Here is a 22362-nt window from a genome sequence, read left to right as displayed (position 1 = left end):
AACTATTCTGTGTTGTATTTCTTAATTTGTGAAAATAGTTTCCAGTTATTCAGTTTTTCTCTAAAGTGTTTACAGTTTAGAGAAACTGTTATTAAAAAATTAAATTACTAACATTAATCTAGTAATATGATTTAGATTCAATAATGTTTTTCTTTACTACCTATTAATATTCTACAGTTAAAATATCTGATATCTTTCAGAATTTTCATCTTGCCTTAAATATAATTATAGAAATGTTATCCTTCAGTATTTATATGTTTTTAGGTATAATATTTTCACTGAAGAACATTCGAACAGGAAGTCTTCTAGTAACCTAAACTCCAGTACTTTTCAAACCCTGGTGATAAGCCTACTAATGTTTTTAATTTTTCTTCATGCATTTTTATGTATTATTATTTTGATCTTGCCGGAAGTTAGAAATCTACTTTCTCAAACCGAGTACATGTTCAACTAATTTATTTTAATAGATTTTTGTTTGGTTTTTTTTGTACAAATTTAGCTGAAAGTTAAATGTTGCAGACAATATTGTTAACCAATCATTTCTGTTCTTGTGAATCTATAAGGATCACTACTGTCATTTACTTGTTACCAAAGCTCTAAAATAGTTCTTTTATTATTATTCTTTCACTTATACTAATACTTTGACCTTTTGTTTCCCTACCAACAGGGTCACTCAAGCTATCTAACCCACTTTGATTGGTCTGAAAATAGTACCTACATCCAGACAACATCAGGAGACCATGAACTTTTATTTTGTGAGTTTCAGTTTTGATTTCAAGACCAGTGAGTTGGTCATGTTTTTTTTTAGTGCTATTTACATATACCTCTATTAAGTGTTTTCCTGCTGTAGAGCATTGAAATAGTTTAACTGTATAGTGTTTTTTTCTACAGTGTTTGAGCTATACCATGTTTTAATAGGTTTGTTGTCCCACTTTTAAACTGAGTCATGTTTATATGTATTAAAGAAAACTATATTTAAACAGCTTTAATGTTATGGAAGAACAGCTACAGTAGCTACTTTGTGTGTGTGTCAGAGATAAAGTACTTGTATCTATACAAAATACTAAAACATTATACAAATGATGTGTATTGTTACATCCATTTTGAAATAAGCACTCGATTTGTCCTTGTTTTTCAGGGAATGCCTCCATTTGTAGACAAGTCACAGACATGGCTGTAGTCCGAGACATCACGTGGGAAACGCAGACTTGCACTCTTGGGTTTAATGTCTTAGGTGAGCTTACATTTTGTACTGTTTTAGAAATTTTTATTATAGATAGCAACATCCTGGGAAACTTTTATTTCATGTGTAGGTCTTTTACTTCTGCTTGTGAAACAAAGATGAAGTTTATCAGTATTGAAAACCTCTAGGCAACTGTCTTTTGTAATAATCTTCTGTTTTTGATTTTTTGTCACGTAAGTGATGAGAAAAGTTTATATAATGAGAACTTTAAAAGACATAGCTGTTGTATTTTACCAGTTTCAGCTTTTTATTTAAAATACCAGTAATTATTAGTTCTTTTGAGGTCAATTTCAAAACAAGTTTTTGTTCAGTTTAACAGAATGTAATACAAATTAGCTTGCTATTAACTTTGGGATTATTCTGTTGAATTAAGACATGTTTTATGAAAAAATATTAACGGTTGACAGGAGTGTGGCCTGAGACTGCTGATGGATCAGACATCAACACTTGTGACAGATCCCACAATAAGAAATTGTTAGTGACAGGTGACGACTTTGGAAAAGTGAAACTTTTCTTATTTCCTGCTTGTCAGCCTAAGGTAAGCGTTAAGAATGTGAAATATCTTTTTATAATATTTATATCCATAAATTAAACAGACAGTATGGATCTGACACAGCAGTCTTAACTGTATATAATGGTGACATTCAGAAAGTTAGAGTACTATTAGAGTGAAAAGAAGTGAATTTAGTTATAATGAATCTATTCTGTTAAACGACAAATTTCAGCCCTTGGTTTCTGCAAATGAGAAACTATTACAGGAAAGGAAAGCAAAATGGTTAAATAATATGGAGGTTTTAGGTGATTCCTTGACAAGACATATGGATAGGATAGTCTGTAGGATATATAGGGAGATAAGAATAAGATTATGCTACTCATGAGCATGGGTGGAGGATATGACTAACAGAGGAGGAAGGATAATGAATGCAGGCTAGAAGATGTGTGGTACATGTAGGGGCTAAGGATGTACGGAAGGGTAAGTCAGAGGGACTAATTACTAAGTACAAATGGTTAATAAAGGCATATAAAGAAATAGACCATAACGTAATTTTATCAGGGATACTGCCCAAAATTAATTGTGAGGATGAAGTAAGTAGGTCACTAGGACTAAACGTTAGCCTTAGGTTAGTATGTAAGGTTGAAAAAATAGTACAAGGCTGGTTGTACTTGCGGGTTCAGGTCAGTGGAAGAGAAGAGGTTTTTTGAATGAATGGTTTTCATTTAAATTGAATAGAGGCTGGCTCATCAACTCAGCTGTAAGAAAAATTTTAAACTAAGACCAAACAATGATGAGGGCCAGGGAACTGTAAAGACAAAAGGAATTAAAAGAAAAGTTTTTAGTGTAGAAAATGAGTATAGAAGTAGTTATAAGGATAGGCTTGATCGTTACTGTTGTAATGCTAAGTGTATAAGAAATAAAATAGATGACCTTACAGCATCAGTAGGAATGGATGATTTCAAATAATGGGAATAACTTAAACATTATGTGATTTTGTGGAAAGAAATTTCTTTGAAATACAGGGTTACAGGTTATTTGATGAGGATAGAGTATTAAAGGGGATAGTAACTTTGTATGTAGAGTGTGAGTTATGTCCTGTTGAAGTTGAGGATATTAAAGATAATATCAAGGAGATTGAATCCATTTGGGTTTATATCAGTTGATATATGCTTTGTATAGTAGCTTTGTATGTAAAGTGTGAGTTATATCCTGTTGAAGTTGAGGATATTAAAGATAATATCAAGGAGATAGAATCCATTTGGGTTTATATCAGTTGATATAAAGAGAAAATGCTTTTAGTGGTAATTTGTTACATGCCACCAGATGGCACTGATGAAATTAGTAAGAAAATTTTACAATGAGGTTAAGGTATCGACTGTTAGTGAATCCTAATTATAAGTGATTTTTAATTTCAGGCATAAAGATTGGGAAATGCTAGAGTCAGACCATGAGGTTTTCAAAACTATTCAGGATGATTTTCTTCACTACTTAATCAAGGAACTTTCTACAAATAATGTTATTTTAACTTTATTCTTAAGTTCACATACAGAAATGATCAGTTGGATGAAAAATGGAGAACATCTGGGTATAAGTGATCGTTTCCGTATTAGATTTGATATTTTTCTGCATATGGAGATAAGGAATGATGGTATTTTGGTTACAAATTTTGAAGGGATGTAACAAGAATTCTGATTTATAGTGGACAGTTGAGTTATTTGGGGACATTGATCAGATGTGGAAAATATTTAAATAATCAAGGTAAATATGTACTCTATAGAAAGAAAAAGCTGCATGTTGAGTACCAGGTTGGCTTTCAAAGAGTTTAAGTTATCAAATTGAAGAAAAACAAATTTAAAAAACATTAAATTGACTGGTATGAAAGAGACTTAGAAGGTTATAGAATATCAAGAAAGTTGGTGAAACATGAAGTTATGAGATATAAAAGGTTGGTTGAAATTCTAAAAATTAACAGTTAAATTAAAAGTAGGGAAAACAAGATATTAGAATGGGGTAGGACTCTTGAGGGGTGATAAAGGAAGACTAGTATCAGATGGTTATGAGGTGATTGAGTTATTAAATTTTGCTTTTCCTTCAGTTTTACTAACTAAGATTTAACCAGTATTCCATATCTCAAACAGTTGATAAATGAAAACAAGATCAAACAAGGTTACATTAGTTCTGAGCTGGTTAAGAAAAAATTGGGAAGCTGAAAAAAATAAGGCTCCTGGGCTTGATAATACTTCCCCAAGATATTTGAATGAATTTAAGAACTGGATATGTGAGCCACTTCTGATTTTTGTCAGTCCTTGAACAGTGGGCAGGTACCAGAGGATTGGAAGTTGGCTAATGTAACTCCTCTTTTCAAGGAAGGTAATAAAAAAATTATCCCAGTAATTATAGACCCATTAGTCTTGCATCAGTTGTGGGAAAATATTTGGAAAGTCTGTTAAGAGGTTTTGCAAAGTCATTTGACAAAGTTTGGAATTTTATTGGTTAGTCAACATGGTTTCACTAAGGGAAAATCTTGCCTTGCATCATAATCTATTTACATTCTTTGAAAAGGATGATGTTTATGTAGATGAGCATAAAGGTGTATCTGGATTTTCAGAAAGCATTTCACAAGGTGCCACATTTTCAGAAAGCATTTCGCTAGGTGCCACATTTTCAGAAAGCATTTCGCTAGGTGCCACATTTTCAGAAAGCATTTCGCAAGGTGCCACATTTTCAGAAAGCATTTCGCAAGGTGCCACATTTTCAGAAAGCATTTAGGGTGCCACATTTTCAGAAAGCATTTCGCAAGGTGCCACATTTTCAGAAAGCATTTCACAAGGTGCCACATTTTCAGAAAGCATTTCACAAGGTGCCACATTTTCAGAAAGCATTTCACAAGGTGCCACATTTTCAGAAAGCATTTCGCAAGGGTCCACATTTTCAGAAAGCATTTCACAAGGTGCCACATAAAAGGCTTTTAAAAAACTGTTTCTGTAAGTGTGGGGGAAAAGTTAGCAAATTGGATAGAAGAGTGGCTGGATGTGAGAAAACAATTGGTTGTTACAAATAGAGTTCAGTCAAACTGGATTAATGTCACAAGTGGGGTACCTCAGGGCTCAATCTGTGGAACTGTTGCTTTTTTTTTTTTTTAAATTAATGCCATAGATGAATAAATGGTCAATATCATGTACAGATTTATCTAATTTATTAAGTTTTTGGGTGTGGCTGGCTATGAGGAGGATATAGCTTATTTGTAAAAGGATTTTGATCATTTAGTGAGTTTAGCAAATAAATGGCAGGTGGGTTTTGATTATAATAAATGCAAGATAATGCATGTGGGTTATCATAATTTGAATTGTCAGCAAAAAGCACACTACTGGTAGGGTAGAGCAAACAGGATTTTAGTTTGTATCTGCTGAAATATTGAATACAAGTCTAAAGAGGTTACAATTTCATTGTATAGGTCACTGGTTAGATTACATCTGGAATATTGTGTTGAGTCTTGAACTCCTTACCTCAGAAGGATATTGAATTATTGGAAGTGGTTCAGAGAACGATTACTAGAGTGGTACTTGGGATGGAGGGGTTGTCATATGAGGAGAGGCTGAAATCTTTGAAATTATTCTCTTAAAAAAAAAATTTAGGGGAATTTGACTGAGGTACTTATGTAAATAAATTAATAGTATTGATGTATTATCTTCATATTTAACTGTGAGAATAGTAGGTCGAGGGGACACAAATTTAAGTAGGGTAGGAATCATCTTCAGCTAAGAGTTTTATTTTTCTAATAAAATTGTTGGCCTTTCGAATGGGTTGCCTTAAGGTGTTGTAGAAACAGTAACTTTGGAGTTTAAAAGAGCTTGATAGATATGTGAATGATAAGGGCTGGCTTTAAGTTTTAATTTAGTTTAGAGTATGGGACAGCCAAGATGGATCATTAAGTCCATATTGTCCCAAAACATCATGTTATGGATCTTGTATATACTAGCATAGACTTAAATTTTTGTACTTGGAGAGTAAACATTACATTTTATTTATTTCTAGTGATCACAAGTACCTTTATTGTTAGTTTTGCTTGAGTAAAAAAACTTTATTATTGCTATACAGTGAACTTTAATTTGCTAAACTATTTGTAAGAAACAGTGTTTGTTAATATAATTCTTAATATTTTATTTGTAAGCTGCACCAGTGAATATGATTGAGGTTATTTTACACCAGTATTCTCTCTAAACTTATCTAGAGCCTTCATCACATGTACAGTGGACACAGCAGTCATGTCACAGCAGTGAGTTTTCTCCCCGACGACACCCGAGTTGTCAGCCTTGGAGGAAGAGACTGCAGCATCATGCAGTGGTCAGTCTGCTAGGACTTGAAATACACTTGCAGACAGAAGTGTTCAACTGTGCGGAGATCTGTTTGTCTGTTGTAACACTGGTGTCAACATTCGTAACACTAACAGCTTTTCTTTATTGTTTAATGCACTTTTGATTCAGTATATTACATTCAATATTACTGTAAGGTTTCACAGTGCCATCTGATGGTAGAAACTAGAATATTCTATCTTACATTTTAAATAGCAAACACTTCTGAAATCTTAAAAGCTTTGAGTAGAACACTGATGATGCAAACAATCTTAGCCTAAAAAACAGTGCTGAACAAAATACCTTGAGCCACCTTGGTTTAGTACAGCTAATATTTGGGTATACTTAGGGGAGATGTAACAAAACACTGTTCTTTTAATCTTTCATTTCTTTCTAGTGTTGGAATGGTGACTGATTACTAAAACACTTAGTGACCATTACAGGTTCATTGTCTTAACTTATTAATTTACAAGGTGGTTGTTTACTTCCTTTTAAAAATGTACAATTAGTATTTTATTATGGATATTTTGATTTGGAAAGTAATGTTTGAGATGTACTTAAACACAGATTGTTTTAACAGACTTCTTGTTTCAAATCTATATTGTTTATTCTATAATCTGAATAGTGACTGAAGTTATTCTGTCTCACAAAGTTTGTTGCATTCATGGTAACTTGGAAAGTACGGATTTAGTATAATCAAAGTTTTATAGTGGCAGATGTGTAAATCCATTCTGATATTTTGTTGTAAGGTCATTTTTAAGGGATGATTTTGAGTTTCTTCAGTTTGTTTTAAAATCATTATTATACAAAATGATGCAGCTTTATTTATATATCCTTTTTTGTAAATACACATCTCAAAGTTTTCTTATTCTTTAACTTTTGGTGTGAGAAAGTAATACGTGAAATCTAAAACCCAGCTGTCAATGAACTCTGTTTTAAGACTGGAAAGAATGTTTGAACGAAAGTGACCTTTTTGTGGCAGTTCAGCTGTGTATGAACCACACAGTTTTTATATTTAAACTTCAGATTAACAAGGGTGAGCCTTGACGATTCGAACATTTTTATTGGCTGGACTTCTGGAATTCTATTTACTAGAGTGTCGATTTTCATTCCACTACAAGAAGAAACTAAGTTTTTTTTGTTTTTTTTTATATGTATATTTGATCATGAAGTAAACATTTGTATTTGAAATACTGATGTTTGCTACTCCAGTAATCTTGTAAAATTTTCTTCACATAGGTCAATAATTGTATAGAAACTCTTAAAATGTACTGTTGTGTTAACTCTAATAGTAAAATATACTCTGATTACTAGATTTGTGAGTGTATCACATGTACCACAAGCAGTGCATGCAGAATTTAATGAGATTTGATATAGTTGAGTTTTTTTAGGTCAAACATAGTGTGCTTCAAGAGTGCACTTGTGTATCTTAACTGATAGTTGTGAGAATTTATTGTACTGCTACTGTTTTTACTTAAGTTTTAATTTGTAAAAATTTATCAGAGGTCAAGATTATTGGTAAAAACAGAATTTATTATGTTGTATGTGTTGTTCTAAAATATTTCAAATGTTTGAATTAAATTTCAAAACTGAAAGAATTTGTAGTTTTGAACAAAATGTTACTGATAAAATAGCTTAAGGTCAAGGAGAGAAAACATTTAACTTTTTGTTATAAGAGATGGTAATTTGAAAACATTATATGGTTAATATTACTTATTTGTAGAAACACTTACATGAAGGACATAAAATATTTTATAGTTTTTGAAGTCTGGTATTAGTAATGTGATAACATTTTGTAGTGTGTTTCTTTAAATAGATTCTTGTGGCTTTTTCATACCAGAATTTCAAAAACGTCTTTGATCATAAATATGACACCTCAAATACTTGCAGCTAGCTGTTTAATTTGTTTATAGGAATGGTGCTGCTTTTCACTTATTTCACTGAATCTTCTGATGGATCCAGTGTATCTACGGCTTGTCACTGTTGATCAGCTGAACCCTCTGGTGACGGATCTAGAGGAGCTGTGGCTTGTCACTGTTGATCAGCTGAACCCTCTGGTGACGGATCCAGAGGAGCTGTGGCTTGTCACTGTTGATCAGCTGTACCCTCTGGTGACAGATCCAGTGGATCTACGGCTTGTCACTGTTGATCAGCCGAACCCTCTGGTGACGGATCCAGTGTATCTACGGCTTGTCACTGTTGATCAGCTGAACCCTCTGGTGACGGATCCAGTGGATCTACGACTTGTCACTGTTGATCAGCTGAACCCTCTGGTGACGGATCTAGAGGGCTGTGGCTTGTCACTGTTGATCAGATGAACCTTCTGATGCATCCGAAACATTTGCAACTTTTTAGTTATTTTGTCAAACATATTGTGAGTCCAGATGAGCTGTATCTTACTGTTGTTTTCCTGAAGTGTGTGACGTATCTGTGGTAGGATTTATACTAAAAGAAATTAAAACTATTTTGTACACTTAGCAGAAAGTGTTGTTAGTATTATCCATTTTTTATGAAAGTTGTTGTTTGTTAAATTAGTGAAGTTAACTGCAAGGTCCATCCTAAAAGTATTGTTAGCAGATAGGAATTTGTTATTAATAAATATGAACACGTGAAATACCACAAGAATATTAGTAACTGTATAATTAACACCAGTTTGGATTACTGATTCGTGTATTTCAACATAATTACGTTATTGCACAGCCACATTTCAGACCAGATTTTTTTAATTGTACCTACGTAAGATTCTATATATCAAAATATATAACTTTCCTATTAAACATGAGGTCAGGTCAGCTCGTGCAATGATTTTGTGAATCATTTATCCATCTTAGATTATTCAAAATATTACCTGTTTTCTGAAACTGTTTTAAATTCAAAACTTCGTATTAAAAAAATGTTTCTCACTTTCCTTGAGCCCCATTGTAATACCTTAGTTATGCCTCTTACCCCTTGCCCCCCCCCCGCTAATACAGCGGTATGTCTCCGGATGTACAACGCTAAAATCAGGGGTTCGATTCCCCTCGGTGGACTGTACAGATAGCCCGATGTGGCTTTGCTATTAGAAAAAAACACACACACTTACCCCTTGCCTAGCTTGAGTACTTCAGATCCATTAAGGGGCGGCATGTTGTCCATACATGAAGATTATAAATCCTGAAACAGCGTTTGATAGTTGAGTTTAAGTAGCTGTGTAAAAGAAGTGAAGAATTACTTTTCGTCGCGTTATAACACAGTATTTTACTTTTCTGTTCTTTGTGTAAATTAAAAGTTTCATACCAGTAATATGAAATGAGAAAGTCTGCTGAGAATGCGATTTAGCTTACATATTTTAAATTAGTCTAATATCTGATTTGTACGTCATTTTCTTACGTCACATCTACTGGGAAAGAAAAAAAATGAAGTAAACTATTACTTCAACTAAGCTAGTATCAGAAGAAAGTAGAACTTAGTGGAACTAGAATATTTAATGTTTAAATGCTTTAGTTGGAATTGGATTCATTAGGTTTTAATCCAAATACTGAACAGTAAATGTTTTCCTTGATATTCATATTGGAATTTTCAGTCTTACGTAAGATTAAGAATAGCGTAAAATAAGCTTTCAGAGTTTATATTTATCTAATAGCTTCCAGTTAAGACTCGCCGCCCACTTTCCCGACTAAAGTAGAAGGTTATTTAACCCTAGTTAGATTTCTGTAAGTTGTTTCCGCATGACGTAGCACATCATCTGACGCTTGTTTATCGTTTTATTTGAATAACTGAAGATCTACGCTTCTGTTAAGACTTCAGTGCACAGATATAAAGTCCTCGGATAAATGGCGGTGTAATTCATATCTCGAAAGTAAAACTAACAATGTACAGAAAAATGTGAGGATAGTATATTTTCTTATGCAGGTTTCTTGATTTAAATAACTCTTTGAAATTGAGGTAACTTTTATTTAAACCACTAAATCTCTCGGAAGTAAGAAAGGAATGATTCGCCACCCTTTAAATGGGGACTTAACCTAAACAGCACTGCTAAGTAATGTTACAGCAAAACCTTTTGAAGGTTGTTGTTTTGTTTTTGTCCGTTTAAAATATAATTAAGAAAAATGTATTTGTCTTTTTTGTAATAGAATGTGTAAAACTTGTACTATTGTAACAAATTATGTATGAAATATTGAATGTAAATAACGTACTTAATAAATAAATTATTTACTGACAGAACTGTTTTCCAGCCTGCGCTTTAAGAGATTAACTATCGAACCTGTGGGCCTATGGTTCATATTTACAAGGTCGGTATAATAAAACAAATTGGTACTAAATTAGTACTTTTACTACTACTTTACACGAGTTCAGTTTAATTACCAGTGCTATTATTTATAATACAAATTTATTTAATTAAGTTATGAACGGTAATGTAAAAAAAAAACTTTCGAGGAATCACCGTGAAAGTGTTTTCGCCCAATCCCCGGGTTAACCAGTGAGTAGAATAAAAACATTCATCAGTGTACAAATTTTGAGACCGAGATCAGTTGTTTGGTGTTACTTAAAAGTCGGTGCCACCAGCGGTTGAGCAGGAACTACGTGACACACAATAACACATTATATACACAAGTGTACAGACTTAGGCATGGTGCTAGAACCGCCTGCCACCATGGTTTTTCTAAACTTTATCCTCTGCCCTTCAAAATGTGCATCTTCGATGTCATGACAAGAGTTATTCTGCAATAGCCACCCCTAATTTCGATTTGACACAAAAGTGAAGGAAGACATTACAACACTTTCCACAATTAGTGGTATCCGGCTGTCACTTCTATAAACGCACGATTTTACAGCAACAGAACGCGAACCATGGACCTTATGGTTTTGGTTCACAGTACGGGACAGTAACTACTTGGATACACCTATCCCAAACAAAATAACTTCCACACATTCTTACAAAGTTAAAGATATCTGAACCAATTGCTGTTTAACAAAGACATGAACAATTGGTGAAATCGAACATGATCCAAGGAAAATAAATTTCGATGGTACAATAAATCGATGAAAAAACAAATACGCGAAGATGAAATATTAGCCACGTACTATCGAAAATTTTGCAACGTCGTGTATCTCGAACCGTAAACTGACTCTGTGTACTACAGCGGTATTTGAACTGTAACTTGTTAAGACTGGCTAGTTTTCTTTACGAAAATATGTGATATCACTAATGGTCAAAAATCCTTCAACAGATTTTACATAAAAAGAAAATGCATTTTTCTTTAAAAATAAATAGTTAATATCTAGATAAAACATAAATGATTTCACTGGCGTACTTTAAAAAAAAAAAAAAAAAGCCCTTTTAAAAACAATTCTCTTACGGGTAACAAGATGGTGCTGGAGTGAATGTTTGTTTGTTTTTGAAGTTCGCACAAAGCTTGGTCATTCCAGGCCTAGAGTGAATGTACAACAAAACTTGTACTTTAGTTGTCAAAATTTATTACAATTTCTTGAAACCAAACGAACAGAACCTTTTGTAGCACTACTTATATTTTACTATTCTTGTTGAGGCATAAAATTATTATTTTGTGAAAATACAATTCTGAGTTTCGAATTTCTTATTCTACCGAGTTTGGCTTAAGGTATGGAATACGAAAGGAATAATAATAGAGGAATCTATAATCGACTTTTCCTCCTTCGATATTTCAGAATTAGGATCACTTTCTGGGTAATAATTTGGATCGTTCTCGGGAAAAAAAAGTTTCAAAATAGAAAACGCAAATTTTGAGTACAACTGATTTAGGTTCGCTCGTGGAAAGAACAACGTTATGGCTACAAAATCAGAAGTTAGTGTTAAGCCTAACCAGGGAAATAAACGCGAATGTTGCCGTTATACGTTTGAAGATTGCAAGTTGCTAGCCTAACGTTTATTCGTACTGTAAAGAACGCGAATTACAGGTATGTTTTTCACATTCCAATCCAGTTGTCCGTTTCGTATTTCACGTCAGAAGTATAGCATTTCAGTCCGATTTTTCGTTTTCAAAATGTTGATGTACTTATGCGAATATCGGAATTGGGGTGTGTGTGAGAACGTGTATTTTTCTTATTGCAAGGCCACATCAGGCTATCTGCTGTGTCCACTGAGAGGAATCGAACCTATGATTTTACCGTTGTAAATCCGAAGACTTACCACTGTCCCAGTAGGGGACCCACCAATTGGTATACTTGTGGAACACAGTGATCAGAAATGCTATTTATATACACTTCCGACCTGAAATCCGAAATGGACAAATGATGTGACAAAAGTAAATCTATTGCTTAAGTGATTAAAAAAAAAAAAACTTTGTTGTTATAGTTATACAAACGGTTATTTTTAATAACAAGAAACTTTGTTGTGTAATCATGTTTTCTAAGACTATTTTCATCCTCTGAGGGTAATATAACAGGTCTTTACACTTGCAAAGCTTTTTTTCTAGGCTTAACACAAGTAGGTAATTAACTGTTTTACTCAACTGTGTCAAAGTCTCTTTTACTTTATCCTACTCTACGTTTGAGTAAAATAATGAAAGAAAAAAGTTTCCGACTACAATAACAATGCCTTGTCCGTGTACTAGTCTAGGTTTTAATGTGTGAAGTCATGTTGTGGTTGAAACAGTAGCTGTTTGATATCGGTAGGCCTAAAATTTAAACCAACCCTTGAGCAACTAATCAGTTATTAGGAACAATACTGTAATATCCTGTAAATGGGGTTAAAATACCATTCTTTGTTGTTTAAAGATTCCTATCGAAGATGTAACTTACAATCAGATGAACATTAACGCCCGGAGAATTTTACGTTTCCGCTTTTCTGTAGTAGCGCCCTCTGACATTCAAGAGTTTATGGGCCTATTAGCTGTTTTATTGCTCTTTGTGATTCTGATGAAATCAGTTCAGTACTATTAGATTTTTTTTTCCAAAAATAACCTAGGGGATCAGAATGGTGTATTTGAAGTCTACTGATAAACACTTGCTTATAAAAATAATTCTGTTAAACAAAGTCGCAGAATAATAGTTGTGGTTAAATGTTTACTGTTTTTATATTATATAACAATATTTGAAATAATTGTAGCTTGATTTATTCACAAAAGTCATTTTGGCGAACCCCGTCTTCCAACATATAACAATCTAGTAACTATTTATTTATATTATTACACTCTATCAAGTTTGCAGTTGCATTTGCTTGTTATTCAAGTTAAAACAGGCACTGTGTTCATAAACACAGGTATACGATGTAACTCAGAAAGGTTTGACTAAATAGGTTTTTCTTTAGTCACTTTCCATCGTTAAAAAAGTCCTCACTGCACAGTTGAATGAAGTTAGTCATCTTTTATTTTCTGTGCATTTTAAAAATATTTTAAGAGAATAATTAGAGGGCGTTAGTGAGTATATAATATTTATTTGTTTGTTGTAAATACAAAGCTACATGATGGACCAACTGTGCTTTGTCCATCGCAGTTATTGAAACCCGGTTTCTAATGTTATAAGCTCTGAGACTTGCAGCTGAGCCACCGCTCTCTGTGTAAAAATATATTGTAACTGTTTCGGTTTTCTGAACAGGTTCAGTAAATCTTTGAAAAAAAAACGTTTAAAAATAAAAAAGCTGTAAACTTCTTAATGCAGAGCTGCATTCATTCAAACACCAACGTCCAGTCACGTCTCTTTTTTTGATCTAACCATATATTGGTTGATAAACTCACATTGTTCAAGGGTCTGTTTGCGTAACGTCTCACACTTTAGTAAGTAATATAATTAGTTGACGCAAAACAAGCAAGCTTTATAAGCAGGTGCGCTAAAGAAATGAATTTACACTCGAAATTACTGCATTGTTTTGCGTGTACTGCACGAGCTGAATGCTCACCTGGTCTTGGAATTTCACGATTTTCGTTGTGTACAGTAACCATTCTTCCATAAGGTCATTTACGAAACTTTCTGAGTAGCAAGTGTCTTCTTGTGATTAGCTTAGAACAATAGCCGTCTGGTGATGCTGCTAGAATACTGTAAGGAAATGCCACCAAGGTTGTAGAGTTGTATTATCATATTACAAACATTCTATCTCTGCATAAAAGTATCGATAAAAGACGCCAAACTGGAAAGATGCACAAACAAACGACAACGCTTTCGATAAAAATACAATGACCGGAAATATAACAGGAAGACATTCTATTCTAGAAGGATGTCCTGACAGTAGACAAACTATAATGAGTACATGCCCAGTCAGAAGACATGCTGTACTGGAATATGTCCTATTAGTAGACAAGCTACTCTGGGACAATTTCTTCAGAGAAGGCAAGCGATACTGGAAAGATGTCCCGTCAGAAGTTTCACCATACTGGAAATATGTCCTCACAGAACACAAGCTATACTGGGAAGATGTCCTTAAAGAAGAAGTACAGATAATATGTTACACAAAGTCATTTAACATGTGGCATATAAAAGTATGTCATCATGTGTAAGTAACCACTTTTAATAGGATTGTGAATAGTATATACAACCTGGATAAAGAAAATATTGCTGAATTAATGATATAAAAGGATATTTCCATATCGCAAACACTGAAATAGCTTAAGTCGTTAAACACATCAGATTACTTCCACAACAGCAATTAATTACTCATAAATTAAATTGTAACATAAAACATTTACTTTAAGAGTAGGACAGAAAATATTTTATTGTTGAATTATATAATGTTTTTATCCATAGATGGCGACACCATGCAGATAAATTTTCGCATAAATTTGAACGTTGGAAACAGGTTATACAGAGAGAACCACACTAAAATGTTTACTATTGTTAGGAAAATATTCTGTATTTGGTAACGGAAAATATAGTTTAAAATTGTAAGAAAAATACATGTCTTAAAAAATCTCTAAAAGTTACCACATGATTATCGGGTCCGTATTGCAAGTTTTCTGTTTCTATTTATTCCGAACCATCATGGCGTCTTCCTCCTCCACCTCGTACCTCTCTATGTTCTCTCTAATGATGTCTGATGTTTCTTTTCCTTATAGCAAAGCCACATCAGGCTATCTCTTGTATCCACCGAGGAGAATCGTACGCTTAATTTTAGCGTTGTAAGTTCGTAGACTTACCGCTGTCCTAGCGGGGGACCTAATGATGTCAGACCGTCTTTATTTCTTTCTTTTTTGCCATCCTTTGGGTCATTTACCTTAGATTTCCACCGATATGACTACGTTACCAACGTATTCGTCTGAGTTTCGCATAGATCCTTTTGAAATGAACGTATGAACATTTATGAGATAAAACAATGAAAGTTTATACAATTTTTAACCATTATTGTAAAGTTTCAAAAAGTCCCAAAATCAACATTTGTTTGTTAATTTCCTGTTAGGCTTTAAAACAGTACGAGCTACAAGTGCGCATGTGTGACTCAAAAGTAAGATATATAGGCAAGTAGAGAGCCAGATTAATAAAAAATATTATAGTGGGATATAAGAACAGAAACCACTGGCATTGTTTGGATGATTTAGAACCAGATGATCTAGACGTTACCGCTCACAAACAAAAGACAGTGTCATAACATTGCTGTTAACCAGTTGAACGGAAAACATTCTGTATTTATTGTAAACCTCAAAATTATTTAATTTTACCATCCCATAATTTCTCGTTTATCTCTCAAATACGCTTGGCAATGAACTTTATCGTCCAAAAATTATGTAACACAGTATTTAAATCTGTTATTTCGTCAAACAGTGGCTGCAGAGCAACAACATAATAAATTATACTCGTGAACCTAGCAACAATTATGAATAAATTACACTTGTGAACCTCTTTGTTTTTTTATAATTTCACGCAAAGCTACTCGAGGGCTATCTGCGCTAGCCGTCCCTAATTTAGCAGTGTAAGACTAGTTATCACTACCAACTCTTGAGCTACTCTTTTAGGAGCAAATAGTGAGATTGACTGTAACATTATAAAGCCCCCACGGCTGAAAGGGCGAACACGTTTGGTGTGATAGGGATTCGAACCCGCGAACCTCAGATTACGGGGCGAACGCCTTAACCCACCTGGCCATGCCGGGGCCTCTTGTGACCCTCGAAACAATTATAAGTAAACTATACTTATGAACCTAGAAACAGTTACCATAATAAACTATACTTATGAACCTAGAAACAGTTACTATAATAAACTATACTTATGAACCTAGAAACAGTTACTATAATAAACTATACTTATGAACCTAGAAACAGTTACTATAATAAACTATACTTATGAACCTAGAAACATTTATATGCAAAAACGGCTCGTTTGGGTTGAGAAAATATTTTACATAGAAGAGCGAACAACGTTTCGACCTTCTATGTAAAATATTTTCTCAACCCAAACGAGCCGTTTTTGCATATAAATTTCTCAACAAGTGGGTTTCTCGACATCACTGAACCTAGAAACAGTTACTATAATAAACTATACTTATGAACCAAGAAACAGTTACTATCATACACATAATTTAGAGCTCACAAGTGAAAAAAACTGTTCATTTCTGTATGGATTTCGCAGCATCATGAGTTCTTCAAAGTAAATGTCATAAAGTGTAAGAATCCATGCGACACATTTTGAAAAAAAAAAGTTTACTACGCAAATAAAACAATTTTAATACGTCAAGTGTGAAGAACAATACCAATGATAAAAAAAATACAAAGTTGGTTTCTTTAGGAAATTTTTGGGTTTTGTTTGTTTTCAGCTCAAAGCTACACAATTGGGTAGCTATGCTCTTTCCGTCGTGAGCGATCGAACCTTGCTTCCAAAGTTCAGTCTCTTACCTTTCACCCAGGCGGCATGTCTGCGAACTCACACCACTAGAAACCGGGTTTCGATACCCGTTTTGGGCAAAGCACAAATAGCCTATTGTATAGTGTTGTGCTTAACGACACATAAACAGATGTGCATACAAAAGCAGTGTAACTCACGAATATTTCCCATGAAAAAACAATACGAGTGACTGCACGTTTATCGTAAATAATTGCTCAAGTTACACTAGGTTAAAGGTCCCCAACTGCTCTCTTACTGAATTAATTGCAACATTGAAAAAAAAAAAATTATGGGAAGAAGAATGATAATACTTATTTGTTCAACATGGTGTGCGCGTGCATGTAATTTTATGAAAATATAAAAAGGGCAACATTGTTTTTCACTAGGGCAACGTACCCTACCGGCCATTATACAAAACAAAATATCAATTGTTTCGAACCGCCTAAACATCGGATTTTTTCAACTTCAAAAAAAAAAAACAAAGATAATGTGCTAGTAAATATATATATATATATTTAGGCTCTTTCGCAAAGGATAGTATTGAGAATTTTTGTACAAAATATCTTATTTTGTACAACCCAGCAGGGTTCGAATATTAGGCTTGAAGGTAGCGAAATGGGATTAATTTGCAAAGGTTTAGCTACATACATAACTCATTTGCGTTTTAAAAATCTTTAATCGTGGCAGTGTTACTAACGCACGTGATTGACCCCCTAGTGGAGAAATTAACTTTATGGAACCTGAATAGACGTCCTGAGTTACAATTAGAGAAAGACCACCCCACAGAGTAAGTTACAAAGTCTTGCTCCTTTCAAAACTCACACCCCCGCTAGATAGCGCTGCGGGGTGATTGTGTTGTCTGTAACGAGTACAAGATGACTGCAACAGTTCGTCTACTGTTGTGTTATGTTATAATATTTTTGTTATATCGTCAGGGCACGATTTGTAAAGTCCCACATGAATATTTTCATACTACACAAACGTCGTAAAAGAAACAGAACTAGCCTTGTAAAGAAACTCGAGATATGAAACATCTTTACCGTTTTGGTGACCAGTAGAACGTCACGAATCCAATCTACCAATATATATAAACTCAACATCAACTTCTACCGTCTCTTCTTTTGTTTGTATGTTTTGAATTTCGCGCAAAGCTGCACGAGGGCTATCTGCGCTAGCCATCCTTAATTTAGCAGTGTAAGACTAGAGGGAAGGCAACTAGTCATCACCACCCACCGCCAACTCTTGGGCTACTCTTTTACCGACAAATAGTGAGATTGACAGTCACGTTATAATGTCCTCAGGGCTGAAAGGGAGAACATGTTTGGCGCTACGGGGATTCGAACACGCGACCCTCAGATTACCAGTCGAGTGCCTTAACCACCTGGCCAGGCCGAGCCAATCGATTAAGTACTGTAAGTTTTGACATTTGGTGATTTTTATCTTTTATATAAGTACGGAATTCAGGTGAGAAGTGTTTATTGGCTATTAATAATGTGATGTCATCAGTTTGGATTGGTGAATTAGAAACTCTTGAATAAATTATGTAAATATGCTTTCAACTGCTTCCAGAACAGAGCGTTTAGTTTTTGTGTATGTGTATTTCTACATATATATATGTATGATAATTCATTATTTTGCTGTTTGAGTAACAAATAAAACGTATAAGAAAATGTAAGACCATAATCACATATTCGTCTAGAATATGAATTACGACCTACCTCTCGTAGTCCACTGGAATAAAACATATGATCTGTATCTAGCAGTTTGTTTGTAGTTGAGCACAGAGCTATACAATGGACTCTATGTGCTCCACTCACCACGGGTATTGAAATCCGTTTACTAGTGTTGTAAGTCCGCAGATATTCTGCTGTACCACTAGAATTAGACTTGTGACTTGTACCATGTAGACATCTAAAACAAAAGTTATGACGGAGGTGAAGTAATTATTAATGAGAAGAAACCTACTTGAAATAAAAATACAGAATGACAAACACCAAACTACAAAACCTTATACTGCTGTATACCATATGTTCCCGATATCAGCGAAAAAAATAACCAACATTTGGACAAATCACAACATTCCAGTAAACACCAAATTTATTCAAAAACCAGGTACAAAACTAAAGCCCATACTATGTACAAACTACACTGACAAACACAACACCAACATAATTTATAAAATACAATTGCCACGACTACTGCATTGGAGAAATAAGCACAAAAATGGAAACTAGGTTTAAAGAACAATAAAACAACAACAACAAAAAACACCTTTACACGTTTTTGAATACTGCAAATCAAATAAACACAACATAACCATAGAAAGGCCTGGCATGGCCAAACGCGTAAGGCGTGCGACTCGTAATCCGAGGGTCGCGGGTTCGCGCCCGCGTCGCGCCAAAACATGCTCGCCCTCCCAGCCGTGGGGGCGTAATAATGTGACGGTCAATCCCACTATTCGTTGGTAAAAGAGTAGCCCAAGAGTTGGCGGTGGGTGGTGATGACTAGCTGCCTTCCCTCTAGTCTTACACTGCTAAATTAGGGACGGCTCGGTGCAGTGGGCTAACAACCTACTCACTTAAATACTTGTTGAAGAATCCGCAAGCGATTGCGGCCCTATGTTCCTAGATGGAATCTAATGGTGAGAACTAACTAACTAACTAACCATAGAAAACATCCATATATTAAGTAGGGAAACAAATATAAACAAACGCAAAATCAAAGAAGCTCTACTTATACAGCAACTAAAACCAAAATTAAACCAATATAAAGGAACACCTTTATACCTATACCAATTAATAACCTAACATCCAACTGCAACGCCACCTACAATCCCGTACCTGTTTATGCTCTTGTCCCTAAGACTTTTTCTTTCTTAACCCGAGACCGGGCATGTCCAGGTGGGTTAAGCGTTCGACTCGTCATCTGAGGATCGCGGTTTCGAAACCCAGTCGTACCAAACGTGCTCGCCATTTCAGCCGTGGGGGGCGTTATAAATCCACGGTCAATCCCACTATTCGTTAGTAAAAGAGTAGCCCAAGACTTGACGGTGGGTGGTGATGACTAGCTGCCTTCCCTCTGGTCTTATACTGCTAAATTAGGGACGGCTAACACAGATAGCCCTCGAGTAGCTTTGTGTGAAATTTAAAAAAAAAAATTCAAACTGAAGATGACTTAGGCTGAACTTTTCTTACCCAAACACCGACAGACATTCATGACATAGGAAGGTCGAAACGTTGTTCTCTCCTTATCAATAAAAGTGTTAATACCCATACCAGCAGTTCTGTGATACAAAATATCATGACATGTATCTAGCAGTAGTAATAGTATACACGTGGTGACACAAAGTGTCAAAAACACACTTAGTTATATCGATATGTACTGGTTTATACGACTGGCATTGTTTTAGATTATTAAAATTTTATATACATAAGACATCTCAAGCATAACAAAACTTAGGTTTCAATTTAAAATTACATTTTACAAATTCAGTGGAATTGAAAAGAATAATTTAGGATATTTTACTCTGAAAGTAAATGTAAGCTTAACTTTTACAGTTTAAATATTTTATACTTGACTCACTTTAAAATAAAGATTGTGTCGCTTTAATTGAGGCTGTATGTTAATATGAGTTGAGAAAATGTAATATATATTACAAAAGTATTACGATACGCCGTTCGACCAGTGAAATAGTGAACAATTTTTATTCTTAGCTAATTTTGAATTTCAGACATATCATCACAGATTGGTTCTACCAGTTTCTTCTTCCGATACTTAAACTAACAGAGTTGATTGTGTTTTATACACAGCAATGCAATTTCGTTCTTTCAGAGTACATAAAGCTGTCGAATGCAACGACAAGAAACAGTAGTTTAATATATATGGCCTGGCATGGCTTGGTGGATAAGTCATTCAACTCGCGAGTTCGAATCTTCATCACACCAAATATTCTCGCCCTTTCAGCCGTGGGGGCGTTATAACGTAACGGTCAATCCCACTATTCTTTAATAAAAGAGTAGCCCCAGAGTTGGCGGTGGGTGGTGATGACTAGCTGCCTTCCATCTAGTCTTCAAGAGCTAAACATAGGACGATTAGCGCAGATAGCCTTCGTGTGGCTTTACTTGAAATTCAAAAATAAACAAACAAATAATATATACATATATATATATATACAGCTCTGAATACATTAACAAGAAACGGTAGTTTGATGCATAAAGGTGTTGAATACAATGACTTAACAAGGGTATTGTGACACACAGAGCAAACCTTGGGCCACTTTGACAAAATATGTAAATAATTCACACTAAAAGTGATTATATATATCAAACAAAAAGACAGTCTTGTAGCCAAAATAAAGGGAAAACAAGAAAGAAAGCTATTGTATGGTCGTTTCTGTTCATATATTTTGCTCATTATACGTAAGCCTCCATGTGGCACGGCGGTATGTTTGAGGACTCGCAACACTAGAATTCGGGTTTCGATACCCGTGGTGGACAGAAAACAGATAGCCTATTTTGTAGGTTAGTGCTTAATTTCAAACAAACATTATGTATAAATTAAATATATAAAGGCCCCCTACAGTCTTACACCTACCAGTACTAAAGTGTCCACGACACCTGAACAATAATGGTCATTTTTACAAATTTTATTTATGATGACGACTTAAGGTGTTCGAGTGTTGTTACTTGTTTTGTGTCTTAAATAAACGTTTTTAATACATGTCTCAGTCGTCTCTACCATATATATATATATAATATACCTTCTTATTACTGTTTACTGTAATTACAAATGACAAATGGTTTGCTTTACCCTGAACATTATAGAACTCTAGAACAGATATGCAAAATCTGTTTCAGCAGCTTTGATCACTATTAATTTAAAGGTTATGTGAAGCTATCGAGAAAATTTCAATGATTTCAATACCCCTAATCTTTGAGTAGCAATAACAACAACAAAGAAATCGTTCAAGTTTTCTTTTGTTAGTGGTATGAACGCGAAAAACACATTAGTATGCATACTTGTGAAAGTTTATTTTCAAAAACGTAAAATTTGCTTTAAGATTGCTTTCCAATTTTACCGTTATTTGATGTTAAAGAGAGACAACTTCAGGAAGTGAGCACGACGTATAGGAGTGAACGCTGGAGACAGCTAGTCATCACCACCCACCGCCAACTATTGGGCTACTCTTTTACCAACGAATAGTGAGATTGACCGTCACTTTAAAACGCCCCCACGGCTGAAAGGGCGAACATATTTGGTGTGACCAGAATTCGAACCCGCGACCCTCAGATTACGAGTCGAACGCCTTAACCCACCTGGCCATTCGGGCCTTATATAAACATATAATAACCATCTAACAGAGTGCAGTATCTAGCTTATATAAATATATAATAACCCATCTAACAGAGTGCAGTATCTAGCTTATGTAAACACATAATAACCCATCTGACAGAGTGCAGTATCTAGCTTATTTAAACATATAATAACCCATCTAACAGAATGTAGTA

The 22362-nt window shown here is 34.5% G+C and overlaps 1 protein-coding gene across 20 annotated transcripts in view; it reads left to right on the top strand.

Annotated features, from left to right (window-relative positions):
- The window catches only part of LOC143226825 (echinoderm microtubule-associated protein-like 2), an 85329-nt gene extending 75038 nt beyond the window's left edge, over positions 1-10291 (top strand). For all 20 annotated transcript variants that reach the window (XM_076458281.1, XM_076458284.1, XM_076458270.1 and 17 more), the window contains 4 exons: positions 668-755; positions 1139-1234; positions 1651-1781; positions 5971-10291. In XM_076458281.1, coding sequence (XP_076314396.1) covers positions 668-755; positions 1139-1234; positions 1651-1781; positions 5971-6096 — 441 coding nt within the window. In that variant the 3' untranslated portion in view covers positions 6097-10291. The remainder of the gene's footprint in view (positions 1-667; positions 756-1138; positions 1235-1650; positions 1782-5970) is intronic.
- The last annotated feature ends 12071 nt before the right edge of the window (positions 10292-22362 follow it).

The sequence above is a fragment of the Tachypleus tridentatus genome, chromosome 9 (assembly GCF_004210375.1).
Source record: "Tachypleus tridentatus isolate NWPU-2018 chromosome 9, ASM421037v1, whole genome shotgun sequence".
NCBI lineage: Eukaryota > Metazoa > Arthropoda > Merostomata > Xiphosura > Limulidae > Tachypleus > Tachypleus tridentatus.
Note: the sequence above shows the minus strand (reverse complement) of the source record. Positions and strands in the feature narration are given on the sequence as shown.